At 37.3% G+C, this 17,896-nt stretch overlaps 1 protein-coding gene across 1 annotated transcript in view; it reads left to right on the top strand.

The window, feature by feature from the left end:
* Positions 1–312: 312 nt before the first annotated feature.
* ube2e2 (ubiquitin-conjugating enzyme E2E 2) overlaps positions 313–17,896 on the top strand; it is a 470,591-nt gene continuing 453,007 nt past the window's right edge. Inside the window, exons 1-3 of the mRNA XM_028818175.2 lie at positions 313–518; positions 6,437–6,618; positions 8,515–8,565. Coding sequence (XP_028674008.1) covers positions 6,443–6,618; positions 8,515–8,565 — 227 coding nt within the window. The 5' untranslated portion in view covers positions 313–518; positions 6,437–6,442. The remainder of the gene's footprint in view (positions 519–6,436; positions 6,619–8,514; positions 8,566–17,896) is intronic.

Genomic DNA, 17,896 nt, shown 5'->3' with positions numbered 1-17,896 from the left:
TGCTCCAGCGTCGCGGCGCTGACATCTCTTTGGGAAGGACGTCTGTCAAGTGGCAGCGGTTTCCTCTTAATTATTAATTAGAAGCGAAAGAGCAGCAGCCCGCCAGTCCATCCTTACGCGCGTGGCTAGTCTATTTAAGGAGAGCTGATTCTGTCCCCAGGCCCCCGTTCCACTTCTTTCTCTCCTTCAGTCACTCTTAACACTCAGGCGTGCGCGCTCCTGCTCGCCTGCAGCCCCTCCGCCTAGAATAGATGTGACACCCCCCAGTGTTAGAACTGGATGCGGGCACGCGCCGCGCGAGTTCGGCTTTGTCGGGAGCGCGCGCGGAGGCGGTCCGGTAGCTTCAGTTTCTCTCGGCTGTTTCGCCGTGTGTGTGTGTATGTGTATGTGTGTGTGTGTGTATGTGTATACGTTCCACTAACGAAAGACAGAGAGAGAGGGGGCGAGAGAGGGAGAGCCAAACGGGGGCAATAACAGAGAATTTTAGCCTGGACCAGCACTTGCCCCGACACTGACAGGTAAATCCTAATGCTTAGCTTTGTGACTCCGGCTTGTAACTGATTGAAAAGTAAGCAAATGTCCCATGAAAGTGATATTTTTTTCGCGGGGGTTTCCCAGTGTCTTTGTGCTGAAGCAGCTTTCGTTGTGGTCATTAGAGAAACCTTTCTGAATTCACATTTTTACGAACAGCTCCTCATCGTGTACACGCGCCGATGATCCCCATGTTTTTAGAGTTAGCGTTTCCTGAAATTAGTGCGGAGGGTTTTTTTTACCACCCCCCTAGTAGAGCTGTATTTATTATTTATATATGGTATCAGAGAAGAGTCTGAGCATTTTAACTGCCTTTTAAAGGCCTCTTCAGCGGCATCCTTTTTGAATGAAGCAAGCTTAACATCGCAGTTGATTTTGTGCAGTTTGTGTTTCTCCTTCACTACAATTTTGACAGTTCCACCCGAAGAAAGGCATAAAAAAGACACGCATTTTTGTCCACCTCGGGGGTCTAAATGCTTCGGGAGTTTTCGCATAGCGTGCACGAGTAGCCCGTAGATCATCGCAAGAAAACACGAAGCCTTCCTCCGTTTGTAATAGCGCCCGTTTTGCCCACCGCGATTTGTTTAACTCAAGTGTCGCTATTGGTTTCATTTGCCTAACACAGCATGGCAAAGACAAGTCGAGTTTTCCTATATGGTCGTTTGGTCTTCTTTTTTTATTCTTTTTATTCCTGCTGAGATCGCATTTGATAGGCATATGATTAGAAAGTGTCACCACCCCCGTCAAGACCGTTAGTCAACAGTTTTTTTTTCCCTTTAGAGGTCATTTGTCCAGCGGGCACGAGTGGATCTGGAGGGAATTTTCCCATATTGAAAAAGTGTTCTGGTTGATATTGATCCCTCAGTTTTAAATTAAACTTAACAATCGGAAGCATAATGGAATAATGTTAAATGACCAGAGTCATTCGCCCGTCCAGTTTTCCTTCAAGATCGGATTCTTTTGAACATACAGAACACATCACGATAAAATTGTATACCATATCAATTACATTGGGCAAATATTTATAAGGTTAATACAAAAAATAACTGATGGAAAGTATATTCATGCTTAAATCTGTTTATAGAAAAGTATCACAAAAACAATGCAGTATGTTTAGCAACAAAAGGAAATTTGAACCTGCTGATGTACTTCAGGAATAGATAACGTGCACTTTCAAATGAAAGGGGAAAAAAAATCCGGAACATGGTATTAATGTTCATATTTACTCCAATGATCACATTAGAGATAAATGAGAAAAACACAAACCTGCATATATTGCAAATCATAGCACAAACTGTCTGAAAGACCATGGCTAGGGAATTGTCCATCATTTGGATTGCTCTTGAACCACAATTTTTCATCTACCTTAACGTGACCAAGCAGTGACAGTAATCCTTAAGCAGTTAGCTTTATTATTTGACAGTGGTTTCGAAGTTTAAAACAAACTGTTTAGTTTTGTGTAGTAGTTCATGATCACTTTTCTTACATAACAGAAATTCCATTATAATTTAAATCTTGTTTAAGAAAGGTTGAATAGCTAGAGCTAAACGTGAAGTCTTATTTTAAGTTGTGTTTTATGTCTGTAAAAGATGTAGTTCTTTTAAGGAATAGACACTGCTTGAAAATTCAAAATGCAACTTTCATTACTTCGTATGAAATAGTGGAACAGTCTTCTATTAAATGTATTATAAAGATCAATCCATCCATTATTGTAGTGGAGCCTATCCAGAGAAATATTGAGTACAAGACAGGAAGCAACTGTGAACTGGTTATTCTTCACTGCAGGACACTCTTCCAAACTCAACTGTGATCTTCATAACAGGCGAGTTAATACAATGTGGACACCTTTGGGATTTCGGATGAAACCAAAGTACCCAGAAAGAAAAAAATCAAACAAGATTAGGACAAGGTGTAAACTTCCCTTGGTAGTGACTAGGATGGGAAAGGAACCTAGGTGTGTGAAGCTGTTAATTATTGACTATAAGTATTCCACTGTCATGTTCCTTCATTTATTTATTATTAACTTGCTATAGTAGTAAGTAATAGAAATTCAATTAATTGTCATGTTTTGTAGTACAATGTTTGTGTTGTAGTTTTCAGATCATTGTAATATTGCCCTGCATTGGCATTTTGTCCTGTCCAGGTTTGGTTCCTACCCAAGTCCCAAATAGCCCCAAGTGCTGGTGAGTTGGATTGAGCGAATTTTAGAATTTTTATGTTGTAGATGCATATAGAGTAAAATCACCTACTTGTCTTAGAAAAGTTATAAATTAAACTCATTTCTTATTCACATATGTTTTATCTGTCTAGCTACCCTATGTTTGAACTTATTCTCTTTGGTATAGTGTTTGAGGGTGCTGAAGCTTCTCTTGGTAGCAAAGGGCACAAGACCAGAAAAATTCTTTGGCTGGCTAGCAGTCCATCCTATGACCAGCTAAGTATCTAACCCCACTGCCCGTTTAGAGTCACCAGGCCATGTGCAGTAGTGTTCACTTTCCTTGAATTACTGGATTATGAAAATGCTTGTTAATAAATGTACATATATATATATACAGTAATCCCTCCTCCATCGCGGGGGTTGCGTTCCAGACCCCCCCGCGAAAGGTGAAAATCTGCGAAGTAGAAACCATATGTTTATATGGTTATTTTTATATTGTCATGCTTGGGTCACAGATTTGCACAGAAATACAGGAGGTTGTAGAGAGACAGGAACTTTATTCAAACACTGCAAACAAACATTTGTCTCTTTTTCAAAAGTTTAAACTGTGCTCCATGACAAGACAGAGATGACAGTTCCGTCTCACAATTAAAAGAATGCAAACATATCTTCCTCTTCAAAGGAGTGCGCGTCAGGAGCAGAGACTGTCAGAAAGAGAGAGGAAAGCAAACAAATCAATAGGGATGTTTGGCTTTTAAGTATGCGAAGCACCGTGCGGCACAAAGCTGTTGAAGAGGGCAGCTCACACCCCCTCCGTCAGGAGCAGAGAGAGACAGAGAAAAACAAACAATCAAAAATCAATACGTGCCCTTCAAGCTTTTAAGTATGCGAAGCACCGTGCAGCATGTCGCTTCACGAAGCAGCTGCACAGAAGGTTGGAACGTGAAGATAATCTTTCAGCATTTTTAGACGAGCGTCCGTATCGTCTAGGTGTGCGAACAGCCCCCCTGCTCAATCCCCCTACGTCAGGATCAGAGAAAGTCAGCGCAAGAAAGAGAGAAAAGTAAGTTGGGTAGCTTCTCAGCCATCTGCCAATAGCGTCCCTTGTATGAAATCAACTGGGCAAACCAACTGAGGAAGCATGTACCAGAAATTAAAAGACCCATTGTCCGCAGAAATCCACGAACCAGCAAAAAATCCGCGATATATATTTAAATATGCTTGCATATAAAATCCGCGATAGAGTGAAGCTGCGAAGCGCGATATAGTGAGGGATTACTGTGTGTATATATATATATATATATATATATATATATATATATCTATATCTATATCTATCTATATATATATATATATATATATATATATATATATATATATATATATATATATAATTAGCTGATTACCCAGTGGCTTCGCTCACAGAGTGCAAGGGAAAAAAATAAAATGTAGTCTATAAGTTATTAAACAGTAAAACATTAACATTTTAAGAAGTAAAGATACATTGAGCACTACTGGAATGGTTTCGGGTAAACTACATTTTAAAGGCGGTATAACACAACAGGTAAGTAGTACTAACAGCAGCTAAAATGTATTTGGATCATCTCTCGGTAGTAGATCCCTTTTGAAAGGCGCTACACGATTGCTATGGTATAGAAATTACATTTTCTTTGTGATCGTCCAAATTTCTGCCTGACAACCTTGCACTATGTGCCTGTGATTTAAAAGAAAAATAATTCTGATAAATGTGGACGCTGCCCTTCTGTGCTTAATGGGCAGAAGGTCCAAACAATTCCAAGTCCAACACTTTACATGAAGAGGTCTGTACATCTTCATAGATGTAAACTCTCCGTCTTCTTAAAATAATTGATCACAAAAGCAACCTTGAATGTTGCAGGGTTTTAGTGACCCGAACTCACCTTAAGACACAGTAAGTAGTTGTGCAGGGCAATTTACAAACAGAGTCCTGCTTCGATGGCGGCGATTACACTCATTCGCAAAGATTTCCACTCTCCCAGGAGCCGATGGGGCATTTGAAGTGTCACAAGCAGTGCGAGAAGAGAGGACGCTGCCTGACACTGCGAAGCTCTCGACCCGGCGGAGCAGCCCAACATTCCGCGCCTCCCAGCGTCCACTTTATTCTCACGACCCCTCGCCGCTGAAGGCGATCTCGTCTTCACATTGTTTACAGCTCCGCGCAGTTAAAAAGTAGAAAGACGCAAAGCTGTTTTCCTCATCTCTTCTACTATCAAGTACTGCTAACTAAAAAAAAGTTATAATGTGGCAGTTTCTGCAACAGTCACTTGGACGAATAAATCAAAACTTCTCTGTCAGAACGCGCCTGGTGGCAGACAGTTCAGCACTGTAGTCCAGAGAGGAGAGCTGGGAGAGGGCGACGCAGGGCGCACTTCTATGGGATAGATCGGCGTGTTTGTGTTTACTTCTTTTTAATATCAGTAAAATAACTCTTACACAAATAATAATTCGTAAAGACGATATAAAAATGGTGTCCACAAACGAAGTGATTAGTTCCTGTATTATAATATGTTCTGTGGTCATACATAATTTTCATATCGCGTGGTCATACATAATTTCCGTTTCATACGAAATTTCCATATCGCGTGGTCATACGTAATTTTCGTTTCAAACGTGAAAAGAAATTTATATATATATATATATATATATTGTGCAGAAAAATTTATGTCAATCATTTTTAAATCCACCCATTTTCTGAACTTTTTTATTGGGAGACTGGTAGTCAAGTATATACTGAATATATTGGGGACAGGGCAGGAACTAGCTCTGGTGGCATAACAGCACATTTCAGGGGACACATACATACAACATATTACATTCACTCATTACAAGGCAATTTTAGAGAGACAAGTAAACTAGCTAGCTAACATGCACTTATTTGGAGTGGAAACCTCAGTACCTGGAGAAACTTCATGGGTTAAATATGCAAGCTCCGCAAAGACATTTGACTGGGCTGAGGGCAGAACCCAGGTCCTGTAGCTGTGAAGCAGCAGCCTCTGTACAGCATGCCAAATCACTTTAGAAATCAGAAATTATTTACATTCTACAGCTGGACCACTAGAAAATTAAGCAAATACCTGAGTGTAACACAGTTATCAGTGTGAAGACTGAACCAGAAAACCTTGTGCTTAAAGGTCACCAGGTAACAATATACTGTAAATCCAGTATTATGTTTCTTCTAAAATACTGCGTAGTTATCTGTTTATTTTAGTGTGAACATTTTATATGAAGCATTTAAGATTTATGCAATTTTGATTATATAGTATACTGATATGCAATCTTAATATAATGTTTTTTTTTTATTTGACTTTAACTTTTTAGCATTGATACACATACAGTTCTCTAAAAAGAATAAAGGATTATCTAAAAATTAGAATGACTCAAAATCAAGCAGATTTCTAATGTCCAGAACAGCTTGTATTAGGTCAGGTTATTGGTGTATTCTCCATAAAAGCTCATTCCATGACGGGATTTCTATAAAACAACAGCCCTACTGTCATTACTAAAATAATCATTACATTTTTGAGTACTTAAAGCTGCTTGCATATAATGATTTTGAGAAATATTACACATCTGTGCAGAATATTCCCAGTTCCATTATGCTGGAATGTGTTCATTTAAAATTATTATTACTGCCTCTGGTACTATTTGTCTTGAAGTAAAAACAATTATTCCAATTATCACTTACTGGGTTTTCCTTGTTAATCTTAGGTCAAGATGTCCAGTGAAGTGCAAAGACCTGATGATAGCCCAAGCACTAGTGGGGGAAGCTCAGATATTGATCAGCGTGAAAGTGTTCAACAAGAGCAAGAAAGAGAACAAACACAGCCCAAGAAGAAAGAAACCAAAATTTCAAGTAAAACTGCAGCAAAGCTTTCTACAAGTGCTAAAAGGTTAAAAACATTTATTTCAAGATTTTCATTTTGCATTTTGGAGAACATGACAACTTTTGTGTTGTAATAATCAGGTTCCGTGTATTATCAGAAAATCAATGCAGTATTTGCTTAGCAAAAGGCACAGCTGGGAACATAATCAACTTAAAGCAAGAAATGCATTAACCACAAGAGTCTTTTATGAGTTTATCTTTGCTGAGAAAAAAAAAAAGTGATCTTCTACTAGAGTCATTATACTTCAGTAGATAAAGTTATAGACTCCGACACAAATGGTCATAAACTAAGATATTGACTTGGCATAATGTGCAGCTTGACCTTGGTCAGATTTTGTTGTAAACCTGGAAATGAATTATTACTTTACATCAAAGCTGTCCTAGGGGAATATGTAATAACATTTCCAAGGAATATATGTGGCAGTGTTTGATCTTCCATACGTTTGTGTGAGCTAGAATAATCCATATTTGATGTTGATTTCACACCAAATTTATAAATGGGTATGATAGCTGCCCTCAATATCGCTGTCACTAATGCATTAAATCAGAGAAAGAGTAGTTATCCTTTTAGAAAAGAAATGAGCTGTTTCTGCTTTAAATCCTGAATGTCAGTAAAATACTGTTTTGCTCATTAACTAGTCATCTGTAATTTAATTCTTCACGTGCTGTAGTCATTTTTTCTCAATTTGTCCTTCAATTTTCTGAGTTCACTTTTCCCATCTTGGGTTGTGGGGAGCCTAACCTGATATTGTCAGGTGCAAGAGAGGTTAGGAGCACGCACTGATACAGGCCCAAGGTATCATAGAAAATATTAATGCATGGAACCACACTGGTCCAGGAGTCTCCAGTTAACCAACACTATACACTTATTTGAGGAGTGGGAAGAAACCAACAGAATAATGTGCAGACATTGAACAGACAATGACAGGGCTGGGAATTGAATTCAGGCAGCTGGAGTTGTGAGGCAGCAGTGCTAACCACTGGTGTCCTTTTCTAAATTCAGTGTGTCTGAAATAATAATCATAAATCTCTTTAAGTAATGCTAAAATAGCTATCTTTGGAATAACCATGGATTATGCACTTTTTTCAGAGAAGTGAGGGATTATTTTATCTTTTTCATTTTACATTTCTGCTACATTGGCTGCCTTTTAAAAGCACAGAGTTATGCAGTTGACTTCACAAGCAGTCACATTCATTTAAACAACTGTAATGTTACAGATGACGACACTCAGCTCCAATTGACTTGTGTCTTTTGAATCGGCAATCAGCCTTTTTATTAACAACAGGCTTATGCTGTGTTTTTTATCTTTGTATTATTTCAAAAAAGCAAATAAATATTGCAGAGTTGATATGGATTTCCTTATTGTCAGATGATACCGTTGTTTCTTTAACATTTTGTAGGTAATTCTTGTTTTTTTATTTCAGTGTGCTTTATCCATCCTTCTATCCTTCTGTAATGAAACCTGCTTAATACAATTCTGGGCAACGATGATAGGGGCCCAGTTCAGTAAAGTTGGTCATCAGGCATGGACCACTCCTGTATAGAGTTTCAATCATATGCACACGCACATGTTCACTTATATGGAACAAATATTTCATTACTAATTAGTCAATCATGTATGCCTTTAGGAGGAAATCATAAACTCTGCATAGGTAATGGTTGAAGCAGGACTTGAACCCAAGACTCTGGATGCTTGATATAACAGCATAAACAAAAACACCACTATGTGTCCTTTATTGTGCTTTTGAACTGTTTTGTTACTTTGCATTATGTTCTTTTGGGCTTTTTAATGTGTCTTATGATGGTCTGATCTCTGATTAATACAATATAAAAATAAAGTTTAATTTTTTTCTGCTAAAAGAGCAACAGAGCACTAATTAGACATATGTGACTTTTCGATAGGATTCAAAAAGAACTGGCTGAAATTACATTGGACCCTCCTCCCAATTGCAGGTAAGTGCTGATACATTTTTATTTCAGTACATGTTCCTTGACATATACAGTACGAGATTTCAGTAAGCTGTAAAGAATGCTGATTGTTCGTAAAAGCTTAATAACTAAAAGAGCTGAAATAATTTGTTTCGAGATGACATGTCAAGGCTGATAAAAGGAGGAGCAAGTATTATGTTAGTACCAGAAATGCTAAAAAGACGAATAAGTTTTTGCTGAGGAAATTGAGAGATTCTTTGTGTCATTTTTGTCTGTGTGTGCAGGTTGTCAAAGGCACCTTTTTATTTATTTTTTTAAAAAGGTAGTTTTCATAAAACAGTGGCTAACACCTGTCAGCTTGAAATTCTGTTTAAGCCTCTTTATGCTGAAGGATAAAGTTTGGTTTTTGGATTATGAGCTCATGTGTATTTAATTTTGTCTCATTTAGCTTTCGCGCTTAATAGGGTGGTTACAATAACATTTGTGAATTAACTTTTGAGATGAAGATATTATGTAAAAGTGTGTTGTTGCATTAGTGGCATTTATTCTTTCTACAGTAGCTTGTGCAAATGTTTTTTAATCTTATTGTGCAGAAAGAGTTATGTCTTATTACCATGTTTTTGGATTATTGTGGCTTTAAGTGTAGTTTTATGCTGTTTTGCTGAGTGTGCTTTTTACGAACAAAAACATTTAATATGCAAAAATGTGAATGGCCTTGCATCAGCTCAAAAGGAGCAGTGTGTTGAATAATTTGTTTTGAAAATTATTTTCCTTTATTTTAGTAAATTCTGTGTTGCCTTGTTTTCTTGTATGCTGTAAATTTGTTAAGAAAAACACATTTTTATTTAATTCTTTTCCTAAAAATATTTATGGGCTTTGCAAAGTTACTGATGTGCTAAATCAGCCTCAGAATTGTAGCATATGATGGGTGTGAAACATACCGCATAAAAGCTACACATGGGTTCAAGGATATCTGACTGTTATGGCTGCTTTTTGAATCTTAAAAAGTGGAATCACTTGAAGTGGATAAACGGAACTTTTGGAATGCTAAACCTTTTTTTATTTTTGTGGCTAAAGGATTTACCTTGACCTCTTACAATTTAAAATCCTTCACAGTGGAGTTACTTTTCTATTGTGCATTGGAGCATATTTTACTAGGATGTTTATGAAGTGTCTTAAGGATTTTGGAAGTGTGTCTTTTCTTACACCCCGCTGTCAGTGTATCTGATGAATGATGAAGGGCAAAATGGCAAAAGCAATTACTATTGTTGCTCAAATTTTTTTTTCCCTGATGGACTGACTGACTATTGTAGGTGAAATCTTTGAAAAGCCTTAAAATTGTGTTCTGCAGAAATTGTACCAAGGCTTGTAGTACTTTTTAGAAATATAAAGGAACATTATGCTGGAATATTGGTGCACCATGTTATAAGAAACAACATTATCTGCATAATCTTTTTTTGGCAGTATTCTAATACAAAACCTATTGACTGAAAATTGTTGTCTTGACTCAATGGAATAACATGGAACAGATCAATAAAACTGCTTAAATTGCTGAAAAACAGTCCATCCGTTTTACTGGCATCAGATTCTCTACTGAAACAGGAAAGCTACAAATGGAATACCATGTGTGAATTCTACAGAACAGGGGCCTTTGTAAGTGGATTAATGACCTGTTTATATTGCTTCAGGCCAAATCATTTGCGAGAAGACTTCCGTCCAGCTAAACTCCCAACCCTCCTCCCTGTTATTCCAAGTATTGAATTTTCTTAACTTCCTTTCTGAATGTCCATCTTTTATTGTGCCTTATTTCAAAATATAATAATACACTCAACCAAAAGGTAAGCTTTATAACTGAGGCTGATTTAAGTTCTGTTTTTCTTAATTGTAATGTGGTGTTTAGTTTATATATCCGTTGTGCAGTATGACTATTTTGCTGAAGCTAAATAGATTTTTATTGAATTATATTGATTAATAATAGAATGTTTGGCATGATAATCAATCGTTACTGTGAAGAAATATAAGATACAGGCTTTGTGTAAAACTGAGTTTTTAGTTCTTTGTCAACAATTTTTCTGTGTTATAATGTAGCAGACAAAATGATAAAGCAGAATTAAGAGAATGTGGACATTTGTATTTAATAAGGATGGTACTGCTAAATCTTTTTTTATCAGTGGAATTCAAAATGCTGCTAATTATTGCACTGTGCTACTATTCCGTAAGACACAGTCTGGTTTTTTAACTGTTACTTTAAGGATATTTTGCCAGTACATTGTAAATAAGTGACAGATACCGAGTAGCATTAAACCTTGTGCCAAATTACACACAAAAGGTTTCCAAATAGAGACAGAGATCTGCGCCCCCTGGGCATTGGAATAATTTAGATAATATCAGTGTGAGTGCTGACAGGGTGTGCCATTAGGTGTAGAGTTTCTTACACCTTTCCTATGAGATTGTGATCAACCCCAGTCTTCATGGTATTTGCAGACATATGAAACAAGGCAATCTTAAGGCCTACTTGCACTTTAAAGTGACTTCAGGTTACTCACTAGCCCTTTAGATTGCATAACTTCAGATATGTGGTATAGGAGAATCAGTTCCTGAAAGGCAGCACTAGTTTTTGAATGTTCTCAGACTGCAAAATTGACTCTTTGCTAGGGTACCTAAGCCCTTCTTTCAGGCAGGGATCAATGAGCTTGAGATGAGAGTGTAATTGTGCTTGGGTTTATGGGAGAGACAGCTGGAAAGATTTTTTTTTTTTCTTTCTATAGTTCAAGAATCCTGTTACCTGTGAGTCATGCTCTCATTGGTCATATGGTCTTTCTATTGATCTATTTGTTTATGGGGACTCAATTGTAATTTTTAAAATTTCTTTATTTCTATTTGTTTTGTAAATAAATGTCTTTAAATATTCTGATTTTGCTCTATTCATGTCAGTTATCCTGATACACTGCACTATGTTGAGTTTTTACCATAGAATTGTTTATAGATGTATTATAACGAGGGAAGACAAATTTGGCTTGTATTGGAAAAAGATTATTTCAAAGCAGCTATTTGAAAAGTGTGCTCCTAGAACTTTAAGTCAATGTTTTCTTTAAGTTTATCTTTGACATAATTTATCTGCATTTTATTTCTTAACCATCTTTCTTTAACCCATCTTGGAACATTGCTTTTGTTTCCCAAGGTGCTAATGAGATGTTTAATTATTACACCAATTATCAGTGTCTGAGTTATTTTATTATTGGTTTTAGAACCACTTTTAGATTTTTATATCTGTCCCTGCTGTTAGATATTATTTGTTGTGACAAGTTGATGTGATATGATAAATATCTGTGTGATGTTTTCTTCCACAATACAGAATGAACAGAAAACCATTCTATTGAGAGGCCCATTATTAATGTTCACAAACTCTAGAATCAGATTCATGTTTTGTTTCAAATACAGTAATATGGTTGCTGGTGTACCACAAAGAATCCAGTGGTCTGTTGGGGTAATACATGCGTAATAGTTCAGTGAGCTGAAGCGCTGAGCAGGGTATTCTAAACTGTGATTTAAGCTGTCTATTATTGATTTATTTAACAGCAGCATGCAGTAAAGCTCTTCATTGAAATTCATATTTATTAATAGAAGCATAATTTATGATGCCATAATTTACATACTGTATACTGCCTCTTATGTCTGTGGGCCAAAGCTGTAAATAAATAATAGAGGATGAATTTATTGTTGGTTGTCATGCTGTTTAGCAAAATATACTGTATTTCTGGCACTGCAGTTGATTTGAGCTTTTAAATAACGGGTTTTGGATGATTAGGAAACCTTCATGTGTTTCTATTGCTGCTAAGCCGTTTGAATGAAATCTTTCTTTCTTTCTTTCTTTCTTATATTCTATAGAATAGAGAATTTCTGAATTTTCTAGTGGAGAAATGTACTGGAATGGTATAGAACAATACTTGCTTTATTGATTATTATTTGTATGGCGGAAAGAAGAATTAAGTAACTGATACATGCTGCAATATAGTGTAAGGTAGATGTTATAGGTCTAATTAGGTATTTTTGGTTGATTACTTAGCCCAGTCACTTTGGTTAAGAGTGAAAGAATCTGTTCTGTGGGCGTTTTCTTTTGTGTGTTAGCGAACTGTCAAAGTCTAATTATATCCTTTTTATTCATATGTAACCTATGCATAATTCATTCACATTGGTAATGGTTCTGGAAGTGAACAAGCTAAAGAAGAGGATGAGGCTTTGTTATTGTTTAATTCATATAGCCAGCAAATCAATTTCCATTAGAATATACTGTAGAGAAGGTTTACTGAAACAAATCATTTAATTTATAATACTAAGTTCTGAGCTAAATTAGAGTGCCCAAACTATCACTGTTATGTTTAATATAATGAAGGTGCTGTTGATTACAATTTGATACCTTGTAAATTTGCTTGTGTGTGTTACAATTGACCATGTCTCACTTATTTCACTCTAAATGGAAATATAACTTTCCCCTTGATAAATCTGTGAATTTGACCATCTTGGAACATTGCTTTTGTTTCCCAAGGTGCTAATGAGATATTTTTCTAAAATCTGTGTAGTAATAGTGTTAAGTTTCTGTTGTTGAGAAGGTAGTCATTAGGGATGCACCGATACCACTTTTTTGGAAAACGAGTACGAGTACTTGCATTTCAGTACTCGCCGATACCGAGTACTTGCCGATACCGAGTACTTAATAAAAACATGATTTAAATTTACAGGTAACAGCTTTAGTCATATAATTTAACAAAAAAAACAAGAAACTCTCGTCTATCCACTGGGAGGTTAGGCTAATTAGCGACACAGGGCTAGCACTGCTTGTCCAAATATCCGTGGTGAAACTAAACGCAGAGGAGGCTTGCAGTAGGCTGTGGATATGTTTTTTCACGGAGTCGTGTAGTTTAGGCAGCTCCGTGTCAGTCATGTAGCGGCGGCTTGGGATATCATATCTGGGCTCCAGAACATGGAGGAGACGCAGGAATCCCACATTTTCTACCTCCGAGAGTGGCTGGTCACTCAATGCAATGTACTCGATAATTGCCTGTGTTATTTTCACAGCACGTGGATTGTCTCTGGACATTTTCTCTCGTCTTGCAAGAGTTTGCTGCAGCGTGGGTTGTGTTGGTTTAGAAGCGTGGGTAAACTCTTTGTACTCGTTGTCGTGTTGGGATTTTAGGTGCTTGATTAAATTACTTGTGTTAAATGCGCTACCTTTTGAGCCTCCTCTGGACAATTTCGCTGAGCACAATTTGCAGTCCGCCTTGTTTTGTCGTCTTCATTCACTTTGAAATAGTTCCACACGGCTGACATGTCTCGCCTCACCTTGCCTTCTCCCCGCTCTGAGCTGCAGCCGGGGCCTGGGGGCGGGCACTCGGCGCCTGTGATTAACCCCTTACACGCTGCTCAAACATAGACATTTCTCAGACCGTGGTATCGGTCCCCGGTATCGGGGGACTTTTAACGAGTACGAGTACTTTAGAAAATGTGGTATCGAGGCCGATACCAGATACCCGTTTCGGTATCGGTGCATCCCTAGTAGTCATTTACTGAAAAGACTGTAGTGAAGTGTTAGGATTATTATAAACTAAGCAAAAGTATCGGGTGTTGCCTGAAGTTAAACTGAGATTTTTGTGAAAGTATGGAAAGAGAAATGTTACATGTAGAGTATTATGATTATATTTATTTTCTTTTTTAAATATGTAATAGTAAGAATGTGTACAGAGAACAAGGTTTGATCTTATGTCAACCCTTTTTGTACACAAATGTATTAAATTAAATATTTAGCTACCAACAAGTATATAACATATATACTATACCATTTTGAGAGAGACCTCACCATTAAAGGAACTATGTATATAAAATTTGTTAAACATGTTCTTTTATGCATATTTGAATGCCAGTTGAGTACAGTAGGGGACCTTTGCAGCTGCTAATGACTCTTAGTTTATTAAATTGTTACTGATTCTCTTACTCAAAAGTGTCTGACTCCTTTTTTGATGGGTTACACTTCCAACTAAACCCTTTATTTAGACACACAGGCTTTACTTTAATTGAAATATGTGGTAATTATTTTAATGTGTCTAAACTCAGATCTGATTAAAAAGACTTACCATATCTAACTATGAATTTTAGTAAAGATCTGCCTCATTAAAACACAAAACAGTATTTAGTTGCTTCATTTTGATTGAAAAGAGGTTCTTCCTTCATATCCGAGGAAATAACCAGTTTCTGTAAAAATTGAAAAAAAATTAATTCTGCTTAGGAGGATGTTGTCTCTACCATCACTTTCAGATCTTTGTGAATTATTTAGGCAGAATTAACACAGTAACTGTTCTTTAGCCAAAGAGAGTATTGCATGCAGTTCTTAATGAAAACAGGATGCATTTTCTTACTAAATTTCTCTGAACTGAAAAGCTGACAAGGGTTTTGCATCCTAATGAGCCGGTAGACAAATAGGGAAGCAAAAAGTCTAATTAAGGAAATAAGTTCAGTCAAAAGTGTGAAACAGTGTCTGTGCAAGTGTCACATTTTTTTTAGATGAGGTATCATTTCCAATGACACAGGCAGTGTTGTTCAGCTGAATGTGTTAACTTCAGCAGTTTTTTAAAATGTTATCAATTTTGAATTACCACTTACGTACATACATGCAGTAACTAGTTAAATTGTATGACTTGTTATTTAATTTAAAATGTTTATCTATTTAACTAGGTTGTTTATTATATTTACATTATACATAGACCGCTTATGTTAAAACATTTGGCTTTTGAGAAGTCTGAGGTCATGTGGTGGAGACCCTTGAGTCCATAAGAGGGGATGGAGCGAAGAAAATACAAAACATGTATGACTGAAGTATAGCCAATTTTATCTGACCCTGATCATTATGAGAGTGAACTGTTGTCACTTTTAGCTAATTGTGGAATTATAACCGTGCTGTACAAAAGTACAGCACAATTAATATTTAGACCATTTTGGTTAAAAAAGGAAGAGGCTGTCTTACAAAAGGACACCCCTTATTAAATTGGAGTCAACTCATGAAGTCCTAAAGGATCTGAGAGAGTTCTTTGTATTTGCTTGTAATGTGCTGACAAACTGAAACACAAACCTTTGAAGCAACATCTTTAGTATTCAGTAAAAGTTAATGAAACATGAAATGGATTTAATGAATAGTGTTAGTGGTTCTGCTGTGGTGGTGACACAGTAGTACAACGATTAGTACTATTACTTCACAAATCCAGCATCCTGAGTTTGAATTCTACTCTAGGTCAATCTCTGTGTTAAATTTGTAAGTTTTCCTCAGTGTACTCATGTTTTTCATATTAGACCAAATGGCAATTGCGAATTTGTGGCTGTGTACATGAGTGGGCTTTACTAAGGACTGGAAACTTATCTAGGACTGTTTACTGACTTATGCCTAGTGCTGCTGGGATAGACTCTATGTTCTAACAGCTAGAGGTCTGTACGGGACTGATTTTTTTTTTTTTTTTTAAACCTGTGCCCGCCCACCCGCCTCCGTAGTACTCAGTACACAGTACTCTATCCCATGCCCGCCTTCTCCCGCATGCACTTGACCTCATTTGTCCCATTCCTACCCGCATTCTAATGGTTTTGTCCTACTCCCACCCACAGAAACACGCTGCTTCCACTAAAGAAATAAGTAATGTATGGTTGATAAGATCTGCGGTGGGTTGGCACCCTGCCTGGGATTGGTTCCTGCCTTGTGCCCTGTGTTGGCTGGGATTGGCTCCAGCAGACCCCCGTAATCCTGTGTTCAGATTCAGCAGGTTAGAAAATGGATGGATGGATGGTTAATAAGATAGTTTAACATGATCATGTACAAGGAGATGGTTGAAGCCTTCCCCTCTTTGGTCCAGTTGTCCTTCTTGCTTTTTTTGCAACAATTCTGCTTCATAAGTATTTAATACATATCTTTCGATGGGACTTAAATAATACAGTAAGTCTTTTTCACAGAAAGGGAGAAAAAGAAGAGTAGAGTAAGCAACGTGCCTTTGTTGGCACAAGGCAATCGTTTATTATTCTTTATTGAAATAAAGTACAATCTCTGTTAGTAATTGCTATTCATTTCAGACAAATGTGGAATGGTTATGGAAGGTAGGTGCTATCTATGTAAAAGTCACACATGTAAATTTTCTAGTTGGTATATTAGTATTAACATACACTCCCCACTTTCAAAAAGTACTGGAATTTTTTTTTTTTTTTTTTTTTTAACAGGTCATAGTACTTTTTGCTTATCAATACAAACACATTGTAATCAAGCAAAGCACTATGAACGTACATGCATCTCCTCATCTGCTTTCCAGCTCTGAGAGGAAAGAGGGCATTACTAACAGCTATCCAGTGAACTTCACTACACTCTTTAATTTTGTGCAATTGCATTATTGTGCAATTATTACAAAACTCTTCTTGTTTTTTTGCTTTTATGATCCTCTTAAATTAAAGGTATAGAAATTGAAGGTTTGGACTGAGAAATGTTGCTACTTTGTAGAGCATGAAGATAGGAGTTGGTGCTAAACAGTTTGTTAACAAGTTCTTTCAGACATCATAATATCTGATTCTAAATCAGTTGTAGCATCATTGAACGGTTTCAGAAAAGAGGCCACAGTTGTATCTTTTTGTTGATGCAGCTAGTCATCAAATTTTTTATTCTTTATTTCGCCTTATACAATTTCTTGTATTAGGAATTTGTTCGTTTTCGCATACCCCATGGGGTCAGAGTGCAGGGTCAGCCATTGTACAGCGCCCCTGGAGCAATTGAAGTTTAAGGGCCTTGCTCAAGGGCCCAGCAGAGTAGGATCTCTTTTGGTAGTGACGGGGATTCGAACCGGCAACCTTCGGGATACCAGCGCAGATCCTTAGCCTCAGAGCCACCACTCCGCTGCAACACTGAATCTAGCATATCGAAATTAGAGTTCCATCTTGTCTCCATGAACTGTTTGAGGGACCTTGTAAGCTTGCCTTACTGTCCAGTACCTTTAAAATACCTGACTAACCTTTACGTTAGCCAGGAGCTCTACAACTTTGGGTGCTTTCTCCATCACTGCTGGCATTAAAGCACTTGAGAGAATAAGTGCTAAGAGTGGGTAGTACAGTTTAATCTGGTGTGGCCTTGCAAGGCAACAATTGTCCGTCCATCCATGCATCCATTCATCCATCCATCCATCCATTCATTATCCAACCCGCTATATCCTCACACAGGGTCACAGGGGTCTGCTGGAGCCAATCCCAGCTAACACAGGGCACAAGGCAGGAACAAATCCGGGGCAGGGCGCCAGCCCATCACAGGGCACACACACACATACACCCTCTCTCCAAGCACACA

This window comes from Erpetoichthys calabaricus, chromosome 13 (assembly GCF_900747795.2).
Source record: "Erpetoichthys calabaricus chromosome 13, fErpCal1.3, whole genome shotgun sequence".
Taxonomy (NCBI): domain Eukaryota; kingdom Metazoa; phylum Chordata; class Cladistia; order Polypteriformes; family Polypteridae; genus Erpetoichthys; species Erpetoichthys calabaricus.
Note: the sequence above shows the minus strand (reverse complement) of the source record. Positions and strands in the feature narration are given on the sequence as shown.